At 37.4% G+C, this 19,551-nt stretch overlaps 1 protein-coding gene across 1 annotated transcript in view; it reads right to left on the bottom strand.

Moving 5' to 3' along the window:
* FBN1 (fibrillin 1) overlaps positions 1-19,551 on the bottom strand; it is a 238,356-nt gene that overhangs the window by 59,976 nt on the left and 158,829 nt on the right. The window contains exons 30-38 of the mRNA XM_030814124.1: positions 18,855-18,977; positions 17,310-17,435; positions 15,149-15,274; positions 8,046-8,168; positions 7,780-7,902; positions 6,045-6,170; positions 4,169-4,291; positions 1,393-1,515; positions 919-1,083 (exon numbers count right to left, since the gene is read on the bottom strand). Coding sequence (XP_030669984.1) covers positions 919-1,083; positions 1,393-1,515; positions 4,169-4,291; positions 6,045-6,170; positions 7,780-7,902; positions 8,046-8,168; positions 15,149-15,274; positions 17,310-17,435; positions 18,855-18,977 — 1,158 coding nt within the window. The remainder of the gene's footprint in view (positions 1-918; positions 1,084-1,392; positions 1,516-4,168; positions 4,292-6,044; positions 6,171-7,779; positions 7,903-8,045; positions 8,169-15,148; positions 15,275-17,309; positions 17,436-18,854; positions 18,978-19,551) is intronic.

Here is a 19,551-nt window from a genome sequence, read left to right as displayed (position 1 = left end):
GTATTTTATGAATGCTAAGGAACTTGCCCAAGGTTACACGGGTGACAAGTAGTGGAGTACTAATTTGCACCAGGTGTGCTCTTTGTACCAACACAGCACTGTGCCTGCTCTTTCTTCTCTTTCTGAGGCCTATTTTGAATTATAGCGCTTATGTTTAGGTCATAATTTGCCTACTATGCTATATTCTCCTGAAGAGCAGGATCTAGTCTAATTCATCTTTGCACATCCAGAGTACACACTCTAGGTACTCAACAAATATTTTTAGAAGAATTGAATAAATGACCCTTCAGCAAAAAAAGAATCCAAACCTATCCCAATATACGCTATAAGCGGTAGCCACTGACTTTTGCCGAAGAAGCTACATCTAATTCTGAATCATAATACAGGACACACTTGGAAAAATGAAAACCCTTTTATATTTTTAGAAGACATAGTTTGTATGTCCTTACAATCACATGCTAAAGCTTTCTTTCAAGCCACACCATAACAATGGAATAATCTTCCATTTTGTAGTTGCTTAACTAATTGCTTCTCTTCAAACCCAGGGACACTGAGTCTGGCCTAGAGCTTTCCAAACTATGGAAAGAGGAGAGAGAGATGAGAAGAGGAGAGATAATCAATGTGTCCCTGGAAGGTAAGCAACATGGTTCAAGTGACCTAGTCTGGACAATCTTTAAAGTAATGCTGTCTGCTTTTCACTTACACAGAAGTGAGACATTACCTGCCCTACCTGATCTTTTAGTGTGAGCCAACCAGGAATATTTTCTGACTCTCAAATTGGGAATAAGGTCCCCTCTACAGGGCTGAGAGGACTGATCTTTCTTCTCTGATCTAAGAGTAGAAAAGGTTTATCTTCTCATCTAGAAAGGAGAACTGGCTGGAGTTGAAATAATAATAAATAGGAGGACGTCCACTTACATGTGTTCACAGCAGGGCACATCTCACAAGGAGTACCCCAGGCTTTGCCCAGAGAACAGCAGCAGGAAGCTTTGGAAACACCAACTCCAATCTCATTGCTGCAGGCTGTATCTCCATTGTCTCCTCGAGGCCGAATATCCAAATAGCAATTTCCAGAGCGGGTATCTATTTACCATGTACAAACACAGAAGCATCAGGCAGAATCTTTCTACTGGGGTTGAAAATTCAAACTCATTTCAGGAACTGTTCAAAAGCCATAATTTACTTTTACTGAGAAACTAAAAAGTGCCCATGAACATTATATACTACCGAGAATTTTCCCTATGGAAAAGATATCTGAATCTAAAGCAGAGTCAGGAAATGTTTAAATTTCTGTATCATTCATTTTGTAAACTTTGAGAATGGAATGTTTGGTGCTGTTTTCAAAATAATACACGGTATGCTTGCTTCTGTGAAAAGTTTTTAAGGTCTTACCAACACAGCCAACTCGAGTTGGGTTCAGTTCAAAATCAGGTGGGCAGTCACAGGTGTAGCTGCCTGGAGTGTTGACACAGTTCCCACTGATGCATGTGGTTGGATCTAGGCATTCATTCACATCTAAAACCGAACAGTGAGCAGTGGAGTTATCACCTGAGCCGGTGTAGGCAGACATCACCATAAAAGAACAGGGCCCAATCTAGAGCTCCAAACAAGCATTTTAAAGCTACTAGTTATAACTACATCTAGAAATGCAGTCTGCCACTTCAGAGATAAAACCCCTCAGGAAGGAAATATGGTATAGTCTTTGGTTGTCTTCCCCCAGAACACATTTACCATTCAAATTTGTCATCAGGATAAAATATAACTTTGGGCCGGCCATGGTGGCTCACGCCTGTAATCCCAGCACTTTGGGAGGCCGAGGCGGACAGATCACGAGGTCAGGAGATCGAGACCATCCTGGCTAACACAGTGAAACCTCGTCTCTACTAAAAATACAAAAAATTAGCCAGGCGTGGTGGCGGGTGCCTGTAGTCCCAGCTACTCGGGAGGCTGAGGCAGGAGAATGGCATGAACCTGGGAGGTGGAGCTTGCAGTGAGCCGAGATGGTGCCACTGTACTCCAGCCTGGGCGACAGAGCGAGACTCTGTCTCAAAAAAAAAAAAAAAAAATATATATATATATATGTATATAAAAAATATATAATATAAACAATATAATATATAATATATAATTTATAATATAATATATAATATATAACATAAAATATGATATACCAATAATATATATTATATATAAATATTATATATTATATATAAATATTATATATTATATTATTATATTTAATATAAATTATATATACTATATAATATATAAATTATATATTATATAATATATTATATAATATATAAATTATATATTATATAATATATTATATAATATATAAATTATATATTATATAATATATTATATAATATATAAATTATATATACTATATTATATATAAATTATATATTATATAGTATATTATATACTATATAATATACTATATATTATAATATACTATATTATATATACTATATATTATATATATAATATACTATATTATATATACTATATATTACATATTATATATATAATATATATTATAATATACTATATTATATATATAATATAATATATATTATAATATACTATATTATATATATAATATAATATATATTATAATATACTATATTATATATATAATATAATATATATATATATATATATAATATAATATATATATATATATATAACTTTGGCACTAGGAAAAATATTCCAGTCAAGGTAACTGAAGGCAAAACACTGTTGTGACCTCGGTCAACCAAAAATTCAGACACAGATTTTAAGAAAATATATTGAGTATATGTGGCTTGTTATTTCATCAAATTAGAGCAAGATGTCCCAGGAAACCCTCAGAAGGGCAACTCTTGCTGCTTCCCCTGACACACACGCATGAGGCTTAGCATGTTCCCTGAGGTCGGCAAGGAGTGTCTTTCCCATCATCCATGCTGAGTTGAATATTTCCCTTTCAGTTTCTATTCCAAAAATATGTACAGAATTCCAGATATTTAGAACACGGGTTTTGGCAAATTCCACTCTGTACAATTCCTTTTGTCTGTTTTGAACACTCATGAAATACTCAAGAACAGACAAACGGCTTCTATGAGGAGGGACTGGAAAAGAGGGACGACACCTTCACCTTGGTCCTCCCCTTGGATCTGGCAACCCTCCTGCGGGTTGCGCTGCAGATGATTTTTTTGTTCAAATTGCATGCGAATTTGGACGGACAGGGCCAGGGTAACAGAAATGAGATTAGACAGAATGATGTTGACAGTGATCTGGGGCACGCAGGAGAGGGTACAGGCCATGGAGAGGGGACTTCCTGAGGCATGCAAGAGACCCAGCCTGGTCTCATAATAGCTTTAAGGAAAACCAGGGGAAGAATGTGTGGCTGGAGAGGAATACTCCATCCAGAGCATTTGCAGGGTGGTGGTGGTGGTCATGATCTGGAGAGCCCCTGAGTCATGGTTTGTTTAGGTGGTTGAAAAGACCAGATTTTTTCCTGCAATTTGAACTTATACAGAACATAAGTTGTTTCTTCAGTATCCTTGAACAGAGGGGTGAATTAGGAAGGGGAATGCAAATGGCGTTCAAAGTCTTAGTGCCAAAGAGAACCGAGTGGCAGTCTGCTGGGTGCCCGTAGTTTTTCTAAGCTTTTTCTAATGTTCCCCGAGAGTCCTTGGCTCAACAAGAAAATGATTTATACACTAGAGATAGGTGGCTGAGCTCCGTGTACCCAGTACTCTGGTAACCACGGGCAGGGCAGGGGTAGGAAGGAGTGGGGTGGGTATTGCAACAACAAAGTACAACGAGAAAACCCATGATCCCAGGGCATGGCCTCCAAAAGGAAACTCTCCGAAAATGTACCCGAGTAGAAAAAGAAATGGCTGGGAAGCTACACCACTAGAGCACCCCTAGAACATTCCTTTGTAGCCACAAACTCAATTTCAAGGCTACAAACTCTGCTCCTTAATTGTCTTAGACTCTTTCCTTTGGATCCTCACCTCCAATCAGTTCCAGGTCTGAGAAAAAGTATCTGTGATTCTCAGTACTTCCCCCTTGCTTTTCTTGTCTTCTGTGACGGCCCTTGTGTAGTCCCAGGGAGGCTCCAATAGCTGGGTCCCCCGGGACACCAGGAAGCCGACGTTGATGCCAGTGGAGGTCTTACCTGTGCAGTTCCCGCCGCTTCTGTCCAGTTCGTAGCCTATCTCACACTCACAGCGGAACAGGCCAGGCAGGTTGTGGCAAGTTCCAAAGACACAGATGTTCGGAAGGGAGCACTCATCAATATCTTGGGGGAGGGAGAAAAAAGCAAAAAACTTAACTTATATTTTTCTAAAAAAAACCTGCCAAATATAATTAGGCAACTAATGTAAATATTAAGAAAATGCAGACTACCTAACACCAATCTGGGCACTTCTCCTATAGACTTTTAGATGATTTGTCATGCACAGGGAAGTCTCGTAGACGAGAGGTTACTTTTCCTCAGTCCCTATTACATGCCAAGCAGCGGGCTGAGCATTTTATAGATACATATCTCATTTGTAGTGTTCCACGTAGGTCCACGTCACTTTTGTAAAGTAAGAGGCAAGCAGGCCACCTTACAGTAAATTCGTTTTTTTCTTTCTTCTTTTTTTAATCTATCTATGTAGTCACTGTTTTTGTTGTGAATTAAAATTTCACAAGCCACAATGTCTTTCGGGGAACTGTCATAATTAGTTGCATAATCTCCAGTGTCCCTAGTCCTATGGCGTGTGTTTGCCTTTGTTGATGGAGATTGAAAAACCCCACACGCTTCTTCCAGGCCTCTGTCTCTGCCTCCTGTTAACATTCTTCGTGTGCAGTTGACACATAGTCACATTTTCAGGCTTGAGACTAGCTTTAAATAGCCATGACCACTCCGCCAGCCATGATTTATATTAAGAACAAACAAACAAACAAAACCTTCCCTTATAGCAATAAGAGAAGCAAAACTTTCACTGTGACTATTTGTGTTACCAGAGGTGGCACAGTACCTGTTTTCCTTGGATATTTGGAGTAACAAAAGTAAACAAGGCATTAGGCACATGATCAAGAGCATAATCTGGTTTCTTGACTCCAAGGAGTTTTATATCACACTCCGCATATTTAATATAAACTGTATAAAGAACACCCAACGGTTCCATAATAAAGAAAAGTATTTACATAAAAATACATGAGGGAATTAGTATACATGTCATAGCTAATGACTGATTTTGAGTTCATGTCTTGTTAACAAGGAACAACTATTAACTAATACATTAATCAGGGTCTTGTTTAAACTTCTGCTGACAATCGTTATCATTTGTTTATTTCTACTGAAATCTTCTCTTCAGTGAAGGAGAATGTGCTTAAATTTGACAAATGTGGGTAAAGGGAAGAATCTTGTGTTTCCTAATGGGAGGACTCTTCCTGTCTGACCAACATTATCAGAATGACACAGCCTAAAGCTGAGCGATACCATGCCATATGGCAATATCCCAAGGGTCCCCTATTGAACAGATTTACAGAACTGTCCCATGTTCATATATATTGGATATTTAGAGCAAATGTGAGACATACCATTCTACGTATGGACAAGACTATTTGCTCAGCTTTTATTTCTAGAAACCAAATACAGTGGAGATTAAAACCTGTGTTTCCATATTTAGTGATAATCCCACAACAGGACATTATCAGGGAACTTGCACTTTGAGCTCTTTTCCCCCTCCGTAGGGATAAATGGGTTGCACTGATTTAACCACACCTGGTTACCCTCACTGACCAATGGATATACCCTTGCAGACCATGCGGCCATGGCTGGATGTACAGCTTGTGGCCAGTCAGCTGAGGTTTTCTGTGCACCAAGAGAAATGGTCCGCTGGAAACCTAACCCCTCTACAAACTGAACTGACCAGCTTAGAAAAGAAGCTAAAACACACCTCAGTTAAAAAAAAAAAAAAAAAAAAAAAAAAGCATCAGGAATGTTTAAATAACCTAATCTCATCAAGCCCGGCAAGGCTCCCAGTGGCTTCCCCATCAGTTACCTTCACAGGCTTTCCCGTCAGCACTGGGCACGAAGCCCATGTCGCATTCACAGCGGTATCCTCCTGGGGCATTGAGGCACTGGCCGTTGCCACAGAGATTCAGGTTCTCAGAGCACTCATCAAGGTCTACAGCCAGAAAGAAACACACGTTACTCTTCCTCGGTTAGGGGCTTTCTAATTCCTCAGGTCTAACAACTTTCCAGTGCAGCAATGTTTCGGCATAACTTCAATTTGACACATTTAAAGTCATTTATTTTTCTTTTTGGAAGGCTAACACTGAATATGCAATTTACATGGGGCTGATTCAGAATCCTGAATGATAATTTACCCTGAATGATATAAAATGAATAAGCCGAAGGAATCATGCAAACTAAGGCCTGTTCAAGAAGGGTCATCTGCATGGAGGGCACACCCATGACAGGAAATGACACATCATGTTTGTGCCTATTTCTCAAGTTTCGGGCTTAGCTTAGATGGGCACCAAAAGTGCAAAAGAATGGCAAACATAGGGGAGAAGAAAAATTCCATCTGCTTAATCTCTACCTAGTTTTCTTAATAATCACAGGCATTTAAATATCAAACACATAAACCACACATGCCTAATACATGAAATTTGAATATGTTCTCAAAATGATGGGAGGTTTTTGATGACAAAACATCAGTAAGTTAGGCGAAAATGATTTCATCTGAGATAAAACTTTCAGTGAATAAAAAAAAAAAATTCCAGGTAAATTACTTAATGAGCCTTAGCCTCTATTGTGCTTAAATGACTTTTTATGAACAAAGTGCTCAGGATAAATTAATGTTTTAAGTTATAGGAGCAGCTATGCGACCTAATGGCCAATGGATCTTACTATTTTATTTAACTCCAGAGCTCTGATATAAAAAGTGCTGTCTGTAAATACATGCACATGTAAGTATACTTATAATTTATGTAATGACAAGTCTAATCATGTATGTTTCCATGTGTATAGCAGTTTATGTTAATTCTATGGCTATTAATTAGAGGCAAAAAGAAAATTTCATTAATATATTATTGCGAAACTGGAAGTGAATGAATTCCATAGCAGGTTTGAAATTTTTACTTATACCAATGTGGAATGTTGATGATGATGATGATGATGATGATGATGATGGCCTGTTGGAGAAAAATATATACTGTTCTTCTAATCTAGAACATCTAATCCCTTCTCCTTACATAGTTCCCTACAGCAAGCTTATCCTTGTGTTGGTACAGAAAGGAAGTCGTTGGTGAGAAATAGGCAAAAAAATATAAAGGCTAGGCATATAAAAGGAAGTATGATTTGTTTAAACTAATGACATCATTATATACAGTTATATAATGATATATATGCCAATTGTAACTATTATAAGGCCTAACTGACTTGAGGTGGAGAATGGTATGACTTTTTTGGTATCATTTTGTGTTAGAGCACAGATCACTGTAAATGATGTGATAATGGCACCTAAACATCCATCTATCTATCTATCTATCTATCTATCTATCTATCTATCTATCTATCTACCTACCTACCTATCTATCGAGAAGCTTTTGAGGTCTCCCTAATTGACCTGGTTCCAAATTTTTTTTTTTTCCCACAGAGCTCTAGTGCCAAATGATGAATCTTTTCTATTAACTGACTCAGTCTTCAAAAAAGAATTGCTAGCCTGAGAAATGTGGAATGCCTTGCTTCTCTGACTGGTGTTGACACGGTTGTTTCCTGCGTGAACATACCCGTACAAGTGAAGCCATCGCCTGTGTATCCTTCCTTGCACAGACAGCGGTAAGACCCCATGGTATTCTTGCAGTCTGCATGCTGGCTGCACATATGGGTTCCATTGGAACATTCGTCCAGATCTTATGGAAAAAGGTTATATCATTATTAACAGAAAGTGTGGTATTTAAAACACACAAATTAAAATAACTTTACATAATTAATATTTTCATATGTGTAATCTATGCAGTCCTTGATAAGCAATCTCTGTTACTTTCCTACTCACCAGTGCACTTAATGCCATCTCCAATCCACCCGGGACTGCAGCTACATTTGAAGCTTCCTGCTGTATTGGTACATACAGCATGTTTGCCACAGTTGTGTGCTCCAATTTCACATTCATTGATGTCTGGAAAAATGAGCAGTGATTTAGAAAAAGGCTCAGCACAAATGTCTTTTGGTTTTTAAAATAAGTAATATTCAAAAGTTGACTTGCCTTCAAACTTCCCATGGTATAGTATGGATTGGTTTTGCATCCATATATAAAGTCTACATATATCAAACAGCTTTAAATTTCAAATTATAAAGATATAACAATATGATTGTACTAGCTATTGTTAACTCTAATTATTTTCCATATTTTAATGTAAGTTTCCAGTCACTGCAAAGTGACTTTTTACAGCTGAAGACCATAAAAAATGAGTTGCTTAATTTTATGTGGTTTTAATACTCCTTGTCATATATTTTCTTTTGCTAGTATTTTTAGTAAGTCAACTATGGAGTAATGATGCACATTATTTTCATATCTTGTATAGACAAAAAATACAAACTTGTTGGCATATTAGAAAATTTTTGCATTATATTCTATATATAAAATATATTTTATTCTTAAACTTAAAACACTGTTATTTAATTATGCTTTATTTCTACAAAAGCTTTACTTTAGGTATTGCTAATTTAAGCATTTGCAGAAAATGTTCCTTAAGACAGTATATAAGCCATCTTTTTCCTAGCTTCTTAGAGTCCTAGCACACTGGAGAGCCAAGCCTTCTTGTATATTTCATGTAAAACTCAAGTTAATCCAATGGGGATTTTGTCAGAATATAAGGAATACCAGATTAGGGTCACATTACTAAAAGACTCCAAATTTTCCAAAATGCTCTATTCTCCAAAATTCTATTGTCAACTTTAGCCAAGATAGACTCTCTAACATAAATATGTTACAGAAAAGAACATAAAGAACTATGTGAAAATTTTGTGAAACGAGCCCATTCTATAATGGGTTACCCTCATAATCAACTTTGTCATTAACTAAGAACAAGACCTCATAAATATGGTACACTATATGGAAACCAATATCTAACACCAATCTTAGGTCAAGAAGAACAATTTTGCCATACAAAACACTGCAAGAATTTCCAGTGAACACTTGAATAGTGGCATGAAAAAGAAACTGGGCAAGTAATTCATGTTTGCCTTTTTGTTTACTTATGAAGCCCAATTAAATGATTTGAAAGTGTTTGCAAACATGCTATTTGCCAAGTGTTCCATCTGAAGCTCTGAAATGGTCCTGGGATCTTTGGCTTCTTCATAACTTCTAGAGCAAACACAAAATGAAATAAGAACAGATTGCTCTTACAAAAGAACTTTATAATATCACTAGTGATCATAAAAATGAAGCAGCATGCTTAGAAGAATGTCCTTTCAATCATGACACATTGTATAGGTGGATTTTAGTGTAACCTTGGCAGCCACATGGACCTATCAAGTTATTACTGCAGGTCAAGAGAGACACATAGCTTTAGATTGCGACTGGGAGCTTTAACCAGCTAAATAATTGAACATGGCACATTCCAAGGAAATGAGGAGGAAGGCCAATTCAGGGATAACAGTGCTAAGTAGGCACAGGAATTCAAGAATGTATGTCTTCCCACACCTGACCTAACAGATCCCGCAGAACTAGCACAGACGCTCCCAAGCAGGGCTGTCGAAACTTCTTTCTGCCTCAGGTAATTGCTCCCCTCAGAGGTAATGCAACAAATCACCATTTTTGTGGAGTCCTGCATAAATTTTTCTCCTATATTTGTCATGATCTCTGACAAATAATCTTATGTGGACACAAAAAGCTTCAATTGCATAAGTATCAAAGCCTCCAGATGTTATAGAATCAAGTAATTTTCTAAGTGGAAAGAACTCGTAATTCCATTCTCCCAATCCTCAGTTTCTCAGAAGAAGACAAAGAAGTTGGGTCCTACAGTCAGTGAGGGGCAGAGCCAGGACCTCCTGAAATTCAGTTTCCCCATCTGGTGATTGGCACTCCTTCCCTTGGGCCACAGCTGCCTAGCTGAGCTTCTTTCTGTCTTTTCTTTTTTTTTTTTTTTGATGGAGTTTTGCTCTTGTTGCCCAGGCTGGAGTGCAATGGTGCGATCTCAGTTCACTGCAACCTCCGCCACCTGGGTTCAAGCAATTCTCCTGCCTCAGCCTCCCTAGTACTTGGGATTACAGGTGCCTGCCACCACGCCCGTTTTTTTTTTTTTTTTGTATTTTTAGTAGAGATGGGGTTTCACCATGTTGGTCAGGCTGGTCTTGAACTCCTAACCTCAGGTGATCCGCCCGCCTTGGCCTCCCAAAGTGTTGGGATTAAGGCGTGAACCACTGTGCCCAGCTGAGCTCATTTCTTTAGTCATATCAGGATTTTATTCTAGGCCTTGCTTTATGGAGTTCCCAAAATATTGGTGAATATTAACTGACTTATAGAAATACTCACTAATATCTTCTACTAAGCATGATTTTCAGAGATGACCACAACCTATTAATCTAGTAATTCTCTAACCTTTTTCTTTCCAGTTTTCTAATGACCAAAGGTACTCTTATTTTATGAGTATTATCATTTTCATATGGCTTTTACCTTCCATGTTTAATCTTGCAATTAAGAAAATTATCATTTCTTTTTAACGGAGAGTCTCCTTTAAAAACCATCAGTAATATGCTAATAGAAATTTACAATTTAAGAAAGTGTTTTCAGTTTTATGGCAATGTTTTCAAAGTGAAAAGAAACTATATTTACAAGAGGCTGTGTATCATGGGCTTTTGGGTAATAGGAGAGAGTAACTCAGGAGTCAATATTCAATTCTCCGTTTTGTGAGTATTTGTATAAGTTATTATCTCAATGCTTTACACTCTCAGTATGTAACAATTGGAGAGACTTCAAGTGGTCATAAAGTATAAAAGCATCTCCAAAAAGGTTTTTGCATGTGGGTGTGTGTGCATGCATGCACCAACTATCATTCATTAACTGTTTCTATGGCAGACTTGGACGGTAATTCATCATAAAAGCAAACAGAAGGGGAAAGTGAGCCATAAGGAAAACAAGCAAACAAAAACGCTATATTGAAACCCTCTTCAATAACGTAAAGGAAACATAGTACATGTTTGCCAAGAATATCTCTTTCTGTAAAAATGTTCTCTTTCCTGCACAAGTTTGCTGCAAACAGAAAATTGCTTTTTAAGATTAAGAATAGCATAAGCCAAGAAAAGCAAAGAAATTCAAATTTAAAGTGACACCGCAACCTTCTTAACTCCATCAAACCTTTGTCACAAAGACTCAAAGGTCCTCTTGCATGGTTCTCTTGAAGGGCAAGGGTGTGGTGTGAGCTGACCCTGCTCACAGGCTCTAGGTACGTCCCATGCAAGTCTGTCATCCAAGTACGGGCTTGTGCCCAGGGCTGCTGTGGCCTCCTCTTACAGTCATGCAGGGATAGGCTGTATCACCCACACAAACACCTGCCTTCCCTGCCATCTGGGCATCCGTCTCCTGGATCCTAACCTGGCAGAGCTGTGCACTGCAGAAACTCCTTGATTAGGCATTGAGGAAGAGGGCGTTACCATGAATGGAGAGGCCAAACGTGAGGATTTCTTAATTTGGATCCAAATTTGAGCCAACACTATTAACTGAACACCCATGGAGTTTTCACAGGCCGACAGCCAGTGAAGGAAAATTAGCGGTGATTAGAAACTGGAAGGAAATGAACACAAATTCTCACTGACTGTTGGTGGTTGAAATATATGATTCTCTCCTATGGACCAAGATCCACCAGAGACATTTCCCTTGTGAAAGGAACCAGCTAGTTTCCAATACGGCATTACGCAGAAATCCCGCCGTTTTAACTGAAAACACGTCTGATTTAATTCCACTTAATGGTATGCTTGCTTTATTCATTAACTAAGTAAGCACGTGATGGGAGGTAGGGTCTTAAAATTAGCTTGTGAAAGCCAGGACCACCCATCAAAGATGACACCTAGCAGGGCCTTAATTGTGTAGAACAAGCAGCAGATGCCTTACATTGGGTCATAGAAAAATTGTAATCCAGCCCACTTAAGCCAAGGATAGCTGTGTTCTGTGTTTCAAGCAAATGTATTCTCTCTCCATTAAATGGAACATTCCCCCTTGGCAATACCCATGGTCTGAACAAAGCTTACGGAGTAAAAAGAAACCCTTAGCATCCGTGTGGGCTGGGAATGTAAGTCAGTGGGTGGATTCTGAACACTGCTAAAGTGATTGGGGGAAAAAACATGTTTATTTGTTAAAATGGAAATACTCAGTAATGACAGGGAGCTGAAATATTTAGACAAAACTGTAATGGAGCCCAGAGGTCTTTTTCTTAGTTCTCATGAAACAAAATTTCTCCTCATGAAATAGCATACATATTTTCATAATTCTTTTCATTAAACAATAATCTATCTAATGAAATAAATAGATAAATAAGTAGACGTATTCCTTTTGTCTGCTTGCTTATCCAATTAGGCAAGATACCTATCTCTACTTACATTAGTTGCCTGGAACATTATAAACAAAGCCATCACCAAGGTAACCTGACGGTGTTCTAAGTTGTGAATGACATGAATTTTAATCTAAAAGCAGCTAAAAGAGCCTTAGTGACATGGGATTCAAAGAACATTTTGCCCCAGATTTTTAAAAACATGTTTTCAAGTATACCAAACTTACTGTTTGAGTAAGCCATTTCCAATCAAATGTGATGCCCTTCCACAGGTCAGGGCTGTTACTTACCCAAGGAGAACATTTGAGTAACTGCAGAGCACCCTGGTGATTTGTTCAAGATCATGAATGAGTGGATTTACTAAGAACACAATTCAGGGTACTACTCCTTCAGATGAGAATATCACATGCCATGTTACTCTGGTATCAAAGGGGCATAAAACTCAAGTCTTCCTACAGTGCCAGCTGGATTTTAGCAAATTGGAAAATCATTCTAGGCTGTAATTTTTAAAACTGGAGGAAGAGCTCAAGTGTTTCTTTGACTTCAAATCTATGAAAAAGATTTGAAGAGGATCAAGTGTTTCTTTGACTTCAGATCTATGTTCATGTGATCGACTCAAAGGCTGCTGTTCTTAATGTAAACCTGGTGCCACTTCGTGCAACTGTAGTGCACAGCTCTGTTACCATGCTCTTAGTATCTGTGCAAATTCAACTACAAAAAACAAGCCTTTCAATATAAAGAGTAAGATTTTCCTTCTTTAAACTGAGTTCAAGCATGAGTCAGTAAACAGTAGCATAAAATTTTTGCTAGACTGTTACATTCTCAAATGAAACAACAAAACAATGGACAATAGATATAGACTAGAAGCAATGGCTTTCATTAAAATGGTCTCTAGACACGGTGTCTATGTTTCATTTAATTTGACAATAGCTTTTATTTATTGACCAGCACTGCGCCAGCAGCATTGTATACATTATATCTCATTTACCTAAAGCTATATTAAATAACATGAAAATTTAAGCTTTCTTCAGGGTGAGGCCTAAAATAATCAGCCACTGCACATGACCCAGTTAGCTAGAATTTGGAGCACTGAATTCTAGAGACCTCTTTCTTATGGGGAATGAAGGCTGTTCCATGAGATTAACTTCTCCTTTCATAAGCATCACTGCCTCTGGGTTGAATTTCAACGTGCTCAGCTTAGCAAAACAGTGGTATTATCCTCTATTAGTTAAAACATAATACAGAACTATCTTACCTTTCTTTTCACTACTGCCAGACCATCATCCCTTACCAAGTCCTATATTTCTACTGGAAGCTAAAAATAAAGCTTGAACCACAGACATACAAAGCTAGGCACCATTTGTACTGAGAGGCCATATGGGGAGTTGAGAGTTTAAACACTGTGCCATTTATCAGAATGGACCCCTAGCCAGGCTTCATGTAAGGAGTAGCATAGTGAAAATGAAAACATTCCAGCTTCATGCTTCTTCTCATAATTTGGCTAGCATCTGTTATTTTTGAACCAACAATAATATTATTGCCCTTATCCTACATATCAATAAATTTGAAATAGCATTATTGGCCAGTTTGAAACAATAATAAATATATTTTGGTGTTTTCTTGAAATATGCTGATATAATTAAGAGGAGGATCTGCACATTTGCCACATTGCCAATCTGCAAATATTTTAATGTTTGTTTTAAGTCATAAGAGCTTGCCAAACTGGTTTTTGGAATTAAAGACTGTTATTTATTAAGAAATTATTCAGTTACCTAATTCAAGCTCACCATGGTTTCCATTATGTTTTAAATTATGTTATATGCCATAATCTGTCAAATTAATATAAGTAACTAGAGTAAAACTTTATTATATCATTCCATGGACTTAATGTCATTGCCTCATATTTGAAAATACCAACTAAACCCTTATAAACTAAACACAATGTCATTACCACAGAGTAACTTCTTCCATTTGGCATTTAATAGGATAGTCTCCTACAAATATTGTGAAAACGTTTTCTCATGTGCTATTGGTAATAGACAAACAACATTGCAAATGCTTCCATTATCACTTCATAAGATTTGCTAAGTCCCATGAATAAAGACTTATTTGGACTAACATGACTTAATACATCAAAAGTGCTCCTATTTAAGGCACTGGAAGACTAGTGAGAATTGATGAAATATATGAATTGTAGGATGTGTTCCTTTAAAGAGCAATTCCAGTTGTAAACCTTAAATGAAGTGTTGGCAAAGGAGGTTATTGGAAAAGGCTTGCTTCAGTAAAGGGCCATGAATATTTGGTAATTAGCATGTTCACTAATTTGATATGAAAATGTGATTTTTAACCCTTAAAAATGTGCTATTTACAGTGTTAATTTATTCAATACACCTTTTTTCCCCCACAGGTCAAGAAAAAAACCTTCAACTTGGATCTAATATAAACGATGACAAATCTCAAAGAAGTGGAAGCTAAATTAATGAAAAATGTTATGCAAAATGCTTTATAATGTAGTTAAAACATATGAGTTTTAAAACATATATCAATCTATAATTATGATACCGATCTCTTAACTACTTAATATTTTATTGTTCTACTTGAACAAACACACCTGTACAGCCAGTTTTTCCTTTTTTGCCAGAGTAGCCCATATCACAGTGGCAGATAAATGAGCCTTTTGTGTTTTCACAGGTCCCACTTAGGCAGATATTTGGATTCAGGTCACACTCATTGACATCTGTAAAACATAGATATTGTTAATACATGTAGCTATTTGATATCATTGAATACTTTCCCCCCGAGACATAATAACTATGACAAATAAATTAGAAAAGGTAAAATGCTTTCGCTCAGAAAAACAATGTTAAATTTTAGAGGCCAATTTACATTTGCTCTTCATTCTTTACACTGCAAGCTCATGATTCAGACTGGCTTTCATCTGGCCCATAAGCAGCAGGCCAGGTAATCCAATAAACAGATGGGCTCCATGCTGAGTTTAGAGCTTGTTTATGTGACAGTCTAGAAAACTTTTTAGAACAGCACACTCTGTTGCAGGATGAAAAATTTAATTCAGTCTGCATGATGCTAACAATTTAGTTTTCATATTTTGAAAGAAAGGATAGATGAACTGGTTGTCTTAGTGTGAGTAGTTAAAGACTTCACTTCTTTTCCAAATTAAAAATTATTCATTTTTATGACATTTATTTTAATTCTAGGACTTCAAAAATTTTCAGTAGAGGCTTTCAGAAAATAAATGTCATAAAAATGTAAATATAATCAATACTAGACTCTTGCTTCTGGCCAAGATAGAATAACAGGAATTAAAATTACATTCTCAGATGAAACAACCAAAAAAATGGGCAATAGATACCTTAAAAAATGGTTTTCTAGACATTGGACATTAGACAACAAAAGACAGTGATCCCTTAGGGAAAGAAAAACTAGGTGAATCCTACAATTGCCGCAGATTACTGAATAGGAGAGTTTTAACTCCATGGCATAAGGAGGAGGTACCAGATGGAGCCAGGCACTGTCCCTGAGTTGTGGAGATGAATCTGGGCATCCTGGAAGGCTGAGGTAGTTAGGGTTCATAGGGCAGAGTAAAGGACAGGAGAGAGCTACACAGAAGAAAGCAATGCCAGAGATTTGCCGAGAGTCTTCTGCAAGTATTCAGATGAGTAGTGACCAGCACATTCATATAAGGAAACAAACTACTCAAGGCTGGGGAAAGCACTACCCAAGAAAATGAGAGGGAACAATCCTCAAAGTTCACAGGGGGTCTGGGATTGTGCCTGTTCCCACCAGCCAGCCTGGAAAACCTCATAATTCACAGGGAATCAGGTAGAATATCCAGAACGGTCTTACCTCACTAACAGAGCAAAATTACTCCTAGACTAAGTGTAGCTTAAAAGCTTAAAAGCAAGACTTTGAAAGGGATCTATGTGTTTCCAAGTAATTTATACCTCAGAACAAAGTTCAAAAATATTTATAGGAATACAAAAATATCTAGCACTCAGTAAGGCAAAATTTACAATATCTGGCATCCAATCAAAAATTGCCAGTCACTCAATGCAGCAGGAAAATATGACCCAAAATAAGGAAGAAAGTCAATTTATTCAAATGACCTAGAAATAACGCAGATGATAGAATTAGGAGACAAAGACGCTAAAAGTTATTTTAACTGTATTCCATGTGTTCAAACAGCTAGAGGAATGATTGAACTTATGCAGAGACACAGAATATATGAAAAAATACCCAAGTCGAACTTTTAGAGGTGAAAACTACAACATCTGAGATGAAAAAGACACTGTATGTGAGGAAAGGCAGATTAGAGATTGTAGAAGAAAAGTTTATCAAATTTGAAGGCATAACAATAGAAGCTATACAAAACAAAGAGATCAGTTCTAAAGTTTACTGCATTCTTGTCAGAAGTAAATTTTGTTTGCCTTTAGTCAAGGATTTAAAAAGCCTACACGATAGTCAAAGCAGAAGGAGGGTTAAGTGGACAAAAGTAATGGATAGGCATAAAAGAAATGTCCATCTGGAGTTGACGAATGGTCAGTCAGTCCACATAACATATCTGACAAGAGTACTATTTAATAGCCACAAGAACGCTCTCTTTGGAATGCTGGTTAAAATATGAGTATTGTGCCCCTAAAGATCCTTCCTTTTCCTATGGAATCTTTCTATCAGTGACCCAAACTAACTTTATGTCATTTAACAGTGCTTATGACTAACAAGACAAGATGAAAAATTCTGTCTTCTTTGCTTACCTACGCAAGTCTTCATGTCTTCAGATGCCATGAATCCATCATAACACAAGCACCTGTACTCTCCAGGGATATTTGTGCACTGACCACCATCACAGATATTGGGATTATCTTCACACTCATCGATGTCTGCAAAGAATAAAACCAACAACCACAGGTTGTTGATATTGGTTCCACTGTTCAGTGAGAAAACATTAACTGACCAAAGTCAAATAAACTTAGCCTACTAGTATAAGACTATTAACTCTCAAATCCAAATGAAGCTTTGCATAAACTAGCCCATTGGGTTATCCTTGGTAAAAAAGGAAAAAATATTTTTCAATATTTATAATATACTGCTCAAGGGCAAAGTCCACACCTGATTAAAAGTCTATTATTTATTTAAAATCTTTCTTTCATTTAATTTATCATTCAAAAATTATTATAAATCTTTTCCCTATTGTCAAATTATAAATGCCTGAATTCTATCAACTGTTTTAGCAATATTTTAAGGTAAGAATTACTTGAAATAACCATATCTACTTAGATGTTCTTAGTAATAATATTTACTTTCAACAATTTTTTTTTTTTTTTGAGACAGAGTCTCACTCTGTCACCAGGCTGGAATGCAATGGCACGATCTTGGCTCACTGCAACCACCACCTCCCAGGTTCAAGCGATTCTCCTGCTTCAGCCTCCCAAGTAGCTGGGATTACAGGCATGTGCCACCACGCCCAACTAATTTTGTATTTTTAGTAGAAATGGGGTTTCACCATGTTGGTCAGGCTGGTCTTGAACTCCTGACCTCAGGTGATCTGCCTGCCTCAGCCTCCCAAAGTGCTGGGATTACAGGCATAAACCACCATGCCTGGCCTTATTTTCAACAATTTTTGTAGCCAAATTTATATCTAGATTTTTTAAGGGACATTTTTCTAGGTCAGTAAAATAATTTTGGCTCCTAAATCCAAATTCTCTTCTTAAGCCAAGCCAAAATCAAAGCCTATGTTATTACCCACTTTGTTTCTCACCTCTACCTGGCTCACAGCTCTCGCAGCCACAAAAGGAAGTGTAAATTAGACCACTGGTTCTCAAACTTTAGCATGCATCCAAATCATCTGGAGAGCTTGTGAAAACAAATTCCTGGGATCTACCCCAGTAGTTTCTGATAACGGTAGATCTGGAATGAGGCCTGAGATTTTACATTTTTTAACAAGTTCTCAGGTGATGCTGTTGCCGATGGTTCAAGGGATAAACCTGGAGTTGCACTGAATTAGGCCAAAACACCAAACTCTTCAAAAGTCTGGTCAATGAAGGAAAATGTATTTTATATTCCATTTATTATGTGCCAGGTACTATGGTAAGCTCTGTAAATACTATTTTATGCAGGCAATTTGAACTTCATTTAATAGATGAGGATTCTAATAATAGGTATCTTGATCAAGGATACAGTTAAAATATATGACAAACAAGGGTTTGGACTCAAGCCTGCTTGACTCCAAAGCCTGGGACCTCAACTACTTTACTTAGGAACCTACCGAGAGATTCAACATAAGGCTAGAACCTACTCACCGGTGCATGATCTCTGGTCAGGCATTAGTGCAAATCCCGGCTGACAGCTACATTCATAGCTGCCTTCAGAGTTTGTGCAGAAGGTTTCACAACCACCATTCATTATGCTGCATTCATCAATGTCTAAGAGAAATGAAAACAATATCACCTTCTGATATGGTTTGGATGTCTGTCCCCTCCAATACTCATGTTGAAATTTAACTGCCATTGTAACACTATTTAAGAGGCAGGGCCTTTAAAAGAGGTAATCATCCTACGAGGGCTCTACCCTCATGGTGGGATCGGTGCTGTTATAAAAGAGCAAGTTCAGCCCCCTCTTGCTCTCTTTCACCCTCGTGTTTTCTTCAATGGGATAATGTAGGAAGAAGGACCATGCAAAATCCTGGCATCTTGATATTGGATTTCCCACCCTCCAGAACTGTGAACTAATAATTTCTGTTCATTATAAATCACCCAGTTTCAGGTATTCTGTTACAGTATCACAAAAATGGGCTAACACACCTCCCTCTGTGTTTATGAGCGTGGCACATTTTTAAAGTTTCCAGGCATAGGTCAAATAAAGGGGAAAAAGCATTCTAGGGCAATTGGCAGTCACCGTTTGATTCCTTCAACAAACGTTAATGACATACCTACTATGTGCTAGAGATGAGAATCTAATAGTGAATGGGACAGACACAATCCATGCCTTCAAAATGAT

This window comes from Nomascus leucogenys, chromosome 6 (genome assembly GCF_006542625.1).
Source record: "Nomascus leucogenys isolate Asia chromosome 6, Asia_NLE_v1, whole genome shotgun sequence".
NCBI classification, from domain to species: Eukaryota; Metazoa; Chordata; class Mammalia; order Primates; family Hylobatidae; genus Nomascus; species Nomascus leucogenys.
The sequence above is the reverse complement of the archived record's forward strand: the minus strand, read 5'-3'. Positions and strand labels throughout refer to the sequence as shown.